Source organism: Triticum aestivum, unplaced genomic scaffold (assembly GCF_018294505.1).
Source record: "Triticum aestivum cultivar Chinese Spring unplaced genomic scaffold, IWGSC CS RefSeq v2.1 scaffold131418, whole genome shotgun sequence".
Taxonomy (NCBI): Eukaryota; Viridiplantae; Streptophyta; class Magnoliopsida; order Poales; family Poaceae; genus Triticum; species Triticum aestivum.
This window is the reverse complement of record NW_025228541.1, coordinates 6,636-12,126: the sequence shown is the minus strand read 5'-3', so window position 1 is coordinate 12,126 and position 5,491 is coordinate 6,636. Positions and strand designations below refer to the sequence as shown.

General features: G+C 44.4%; 1 protein-coding gene across 1 annotated transcript; it reads left to right on the top strand.

Moving 5' to 3' along the window:
• The first annotated feature begins 3,008 nt into the window (after window positions 1-3,008).
• On the top strand, window positions 3,009-3,735 carry LOC123174243 (probable E3 ubiquitin-protein ligase RHY1A). Its single transcript, XM_044590025.1, has 2 exons — window positions 3,009-3,127; window positions 3,224-3,735. Exons 1-2 carry the CDS (start codon window positions 3,120-3,122, stop codon window positions 3,633-3,635), a joined length of 420 nt encoding a protein of 139 aa, XP_044445960.1. The 5' UTR covers window positions 3,009-3,119; the 3' UTR covers window positions 3,636-3,735.
• Window positions 3,736-5,491: the final 1,756 nt, after the last annotated feature.

Below are 5,491 nucleotides of genomic sequence, written 5' to 3'. Positions count from 1 at the left end.
AGAAAAAAAACTATATAGAAAACTACTCAGAAATGAATTGAAGCAAAAAATAGTTGTGATTAACTGTACTAAAAAAGGAGCATAGATGCTTATTTTTAATGACTTATTACAACTCAGAAATAAAAAGAAGAAAAAATAGTTGTGATTAACTTTACTAAAATATGAGCATAGATGCTTATTTTTAATGACTTATTACAATTCAAAAATAAATAGAAGAAAAAATAGTTATGATTAACTTTACTAAAAAATGAGCATAGATGCTTATTTTTAATGACTTACTACAACTCAGAAATAAAAAGAAAAAAATAACTATAGCAGAAAAGAAAAAAGAACTATATAAAAAGCTACTCAGAAATGAGCATAGATGCACTTATAGAGGAAATTCAAATTAAATTCATAACAAATTTCAAGAGAAATTCGTATGAATTTAGCCTAAATTTCCTATATAAGGGCATCTATTTTCATTTTCAGAGGAGCTCAATAAGGCAGAGAGGGAGGGGCTTATAAACCGGTCTGATTCCCCTCCGGTTGGCGAGGTGGGACTAAACTTTGGCCGCAACAAGGACCAACCCTTTAGTCCCGGTTGGTGGAATGGACCGGGACTAATGGTCGTCCTTTGGTGCCGGTTCAGCCCACCAACCGGGACCAATGGTGGTGGGCCAGGAGCGAGGGCCATTGGTCCCGGTTCGTCCCACCAACCGGGACCAATAGGTCCAGACGAACCGGGACCAATGGCCCACGTGGCCCGAACGGCCCCTGGGGCTCACGAACCGGGTCCAATGCCCCCATTGGTCCCGGTTCTGGATTGAATCGGGACTAATGGGCTGGACCGGCCTGGACCATTGGCCCCTTTTCTACTAGTGAGAGGTGAGACGGAAAGCTATCCATGAAGGGATCTTTCAGAGCCCACATGCAATATGCAGCTTCATCAACAACTATCTCCAAGAACTGAACATGATCAAGGAGGTGGTGAAACCTCAGGTGCGAACCACAGCTGCTACCAGAGGTGTAACCGTGGCTAGACCTAAAGCCCCACCCGCTGGGTTTTGTAAGATTCATGTTGATGCTGGGGTGCACTTTGCCTCTCGGGGTGCAGCCGTTGCTGTTTGCAGGGACGGCGCAGAAAGGTATATGGGCAGCTCAGCCCTAGTCATAGAAGGGATGCATGATCCAGCTATGTTGGAGGTGATAGCATGCAGGGAAGCGCTGGCTCTGGCGGCGGATCTAAACATCAATAACATGGTGGTAGCCTCTGATTCGAAGCAAGCAGTGAATGATATCAACAATGAAGCAATGGGTAGTAGTGGTGCAATAATCAGAGAGATCAAGTCTAGGTCTTTGCTTTTCAATTGTAATTTTATTTACGAAAGTCGTGCTGCTAATTATGAAGCACATGCTTTAGCTAAATTTTCTCGTAGGCTTCAGCAGGGTCGTCATGTATGGTTTGACCAACCTCATGACCAATATTGTATCCCACCTTCTGTGGTTTTTGATGAATAAATTTGGTCGTCCCCTCAAAAAAAACAGAGGTTGTGTGTCAGGCATGGGCCATAGGCCAGGATAAAATATCAAACACGTAAATTATACATGGGCCTATACTTCCTGCGGTGTGCATCACGAGACAAGCTGGCGGCACAGATAAAGAGCACATAGGTGCTCGGGATCACATTAGCACTTTCGGCAAATTACCAGCAATTAACGTTGGAGCATTGCCAATTTAGCATGTCTATGCAGTTAATATGGCATGATTTCATTCTTGAGTGACCAATTTCTTGCTTGCCTTTTTTTTCGTGGCCTAGTGTCTAAGTGTGCCTCAACACCTCCTAGGCGCCACCGTTTCCAATAGAATATTTTGTGTGGGTTAAGCTCTTCGCAGATTGTATACACACAGTGAGCGCTCGGTGTTGGTAGTGTCGGTGTCCCGATGACTTGAAGGCCACCGGCGGTACTAGCATCAGCTAGTCATGCTTGGTACAACGATCGGTTTTAGAAGCTAGATCTAAGTTGGTGTCATGGGACCTGGTACGTGTGGCAACCATGGGTCACTTTTCTTGTGGGTTCAAGCGAGCGACATTAGTTTTTCTGCGTTCTCATCAATACTAGTGAGTGCAGGTTCGGTGAGCTTTAGTATTCAGTAGCGAGTTCAGGTTGGCGTGGTTTTGGTCCGGTGCATGCCGTACAAGAGCTGGCACTATTGTAACTCGCTATGAGCCTTTTGCCTTCTCGAAAGAAACACAGACACATGCATCAATCTTTTGTATTCGATTCGGATCTCTATGCAGTGTGTTTTCAATCCCCTAACCTGCAAAGAATTACAGGTGAAAGCCTTGCCGAGCCTTGAAAACATGTGCTTTGTAATATTATGTTACATAAAAATAGTATAATGTTGCATTGTTTAATCCAAAAATAGGTTTTTTTTTGCGATGGAAAAATAGGTTATTTATTAATCCTATAAACGAAATTAACCACTTCTCCAATACTCGGGCCAGGCCAAAGCTGACATTTTGAATTCAAGCTTCGCCCGTGATCCGGTCCCGCCCGGACATGAAGAGCGTGACAAAACTGCAGGTAGGCCCATTTGGCCAGACTAGTTATTTTTGAAATACGAACATGCAATTAACGATGGTTTCTGAACATACAGCTGTCATCAGTTGATTTGTCAGGGATTTTGAATAATATCCAATTAAAAATCGGACAGATGCTAAATAGACAGTCCAAAAAACGAAAATAAAGACTTTTTCAATACTCGGGCCAGGCGGAGGCTGGCTCTGCGTGTAACCCAGCCCGTCTCGACATTGCCCGGGTTTAGAACGAAAAGCGTGACGAAACTTGCAGCCGGCCCAATAGCAGCACTATCGTGGTAGCCTGCATGCATCGAAGAAGGCTGCTGTTGCGTATTCAGTTTCCGAGAGAACAAAATCCCACCCCGACACCAGCACGAACGTAGGAGTACATACGAGGCGATATATACCACCATAAACACACCGGCAGACGCATAGACGCACGATCGCTCCCGTCGCTTCCCCAAACATATCTCCTCCCGATCCAATCTCACCCGGCCAACTGCAAACACAGGTAGCCCGCGCCCGCGGGGAATCGTCGATCCAGTTCGCTATTCCATGATGGCGTCGATTGCCATGGACATAGCCGACGAATTCCAACTGCTGCTACGACAAGCACAAGCAGTACAAGGAATTATATTCCTGGCCGAAGTAGAAGACCTGCTGCGACAACTACAACAAGAAGATGACTTTCTACCTGACCCCGATGCCATGTTTCGCGAGCTTGTCCGCCTCGGTCATATTACCGAGGCCAACACGGACAACATCACCCCACACGCCAGCGTCGCGGGTGCACTGGCCACGGCAGTGGCCGAAGCACTCAAGACGGTGGACGCGCCATCCGATGGGCGCGACTGCCCGATCTGCATAGAGGACGACGACTCGGCGGCGTGGAAGGAGACGCCTTGTGAGCACCGGTTCCACGGGCGGTGCCTCGAGAGGTGGCTGCAGGCCAAGGGGAGCTGCCCCATGTGCCGGCGCCAGCTGGTGACCATGCCCTCCGCCGCCGCCCCTAGTACTGCTGTATTCTCAGATTTAGAGCTGGATGCCATGATGGACCTCGTGAATTACTAGTTGCCTCTGTAGGGAAATTAATGATGCTCCTTGCTTAGGGCTGCTCGATCGGCAAACATCTGGAAATGTAATCATATGTTTATTCACATTTTCTTCATCATGCTCTCACATGTCACTAGTAAAAAAAGACCTATAGTCCCGGTTCGTAAGGGCCATTAGTCCTGGTTTTTGAACCGAGACTAAAGTGTCAATACTAATGCACTAAACCTTTAGTCCCAGTTCTTACATAAACCGAGACAGATGGGCCTCCACGTGGCCGGTGCGACGAGCCCAGGCAGGAGGCCCTTTGGTCCCGGTTTGTGGCACCAACCGGGACCAATAGACATCCACGCGTCAGCATTTCAGGTGCTGGGATTTTTGTTTTTTTAGGAGGGGTGTTTAGGGGGTTTAGGGGGTTTAGGGGAGTTAATTTAGGTGTTTCATATATTGTGTTAGCTAGCTAATTAATAGAGAGAAGTGTCCTCTCTTATCTCCGTGCTTGGTCGACGCTACGTACTATACGTATAGAGAGGACTAGACACGCTAGCTAGTAAGCAAATGAAGAAAACAGAAGATCGTCATGAACATATGCATATAGAGAGAAGTGATATCGACCACCTCTCATTCTCTGAGAGATTGGTCAATAACAAGTTCTTGTATATCTATCCGACGCTACGTACTGGCCACATATATACATTATAATTATCTCTTACAATATAATCTCCTAATTTCAAATGAACTCAGGGTCCACATGGTATTCTCCGTCTTTAGCGATCACGTGGTCAAGAAAGAATGCCGTCAATTCCTCTTGAATTCCTCGCATACGATCTGGTGGTAGGAGTTCATCCCGCATCCGAAATATCTAATTTGAAGAAAGGGGTCAATACACATATATAAATAAATGAAACTAAACAAAAATGATGGTAATGAAAAAGATTGTGAATATTATTATTTACACACTTCATATTGTTTGTCAAAGTAGCCCCGCTCACAGGTCGTGTGGCGGATGGACTCGTAAATGTAGTATCGACAGTAACTATTCCCTTGTTCCTGCCACAACCACTTTACAAGAAATAGAGGTCAATCAACCTGATAATTAATTAGCAAGCATGCTAAATGGTATTGATGAAACTAGTGCTTGAATCATTAGGAGATGCGTGGAACATGCTACTATAGTACTTACTTTCGGGTGTCTAAATTGCAGCTTCTTCGACAATCCCGGAGTTTTTTAGGTGAATTTTTTCCAAACCCTGCCAGACAAAGAAAACAATTACTTGATATCAGGAAATGAACAAAAAGTTGCCGATACGGTGCGATAATGATCGATTTAACTTACTTCTCTAGAATTCCAGTCATGTCCGCATACTCCTTGAGATCTTTTCGTCTCGAGTGTAAAACGGTTACCAGTCTCTGCTAAAGCTTAATCTCTAGGAGAATATAGTGGAAGTTGCGCACGAATGCATATAACTTATCAATTACATTATTATAACCTCGACTAATAAGGGAAACCGAGTATGCACAAGACAGTAACACTCACTTGAATTCGTAAGGGAAGAGTATTATAGTTTTGGTTTGATTTAATACAAACGATTGTAGCAGCTTTGCCTCGGTCTCTCTGGCCTGAGATTTAACCATATATGCATCTATGAGATTTGTGTTAATGAACCCAATATCACCGACTTGTCATTTATTCAATTCGGCGATCTTCAATCTGCATAATATAGTGAGCATAATTAAAAATACATGCAATGAAAGAGCTGACCTATATATAGAGACTTAATGACAGAAGTAGTACTGTACTTACACGCAGTAGCAAGTGATCATTAATTTATCGAGGGCCTTTAGATTGAAAAACGCGAAGAACTCCTCAAATGGAA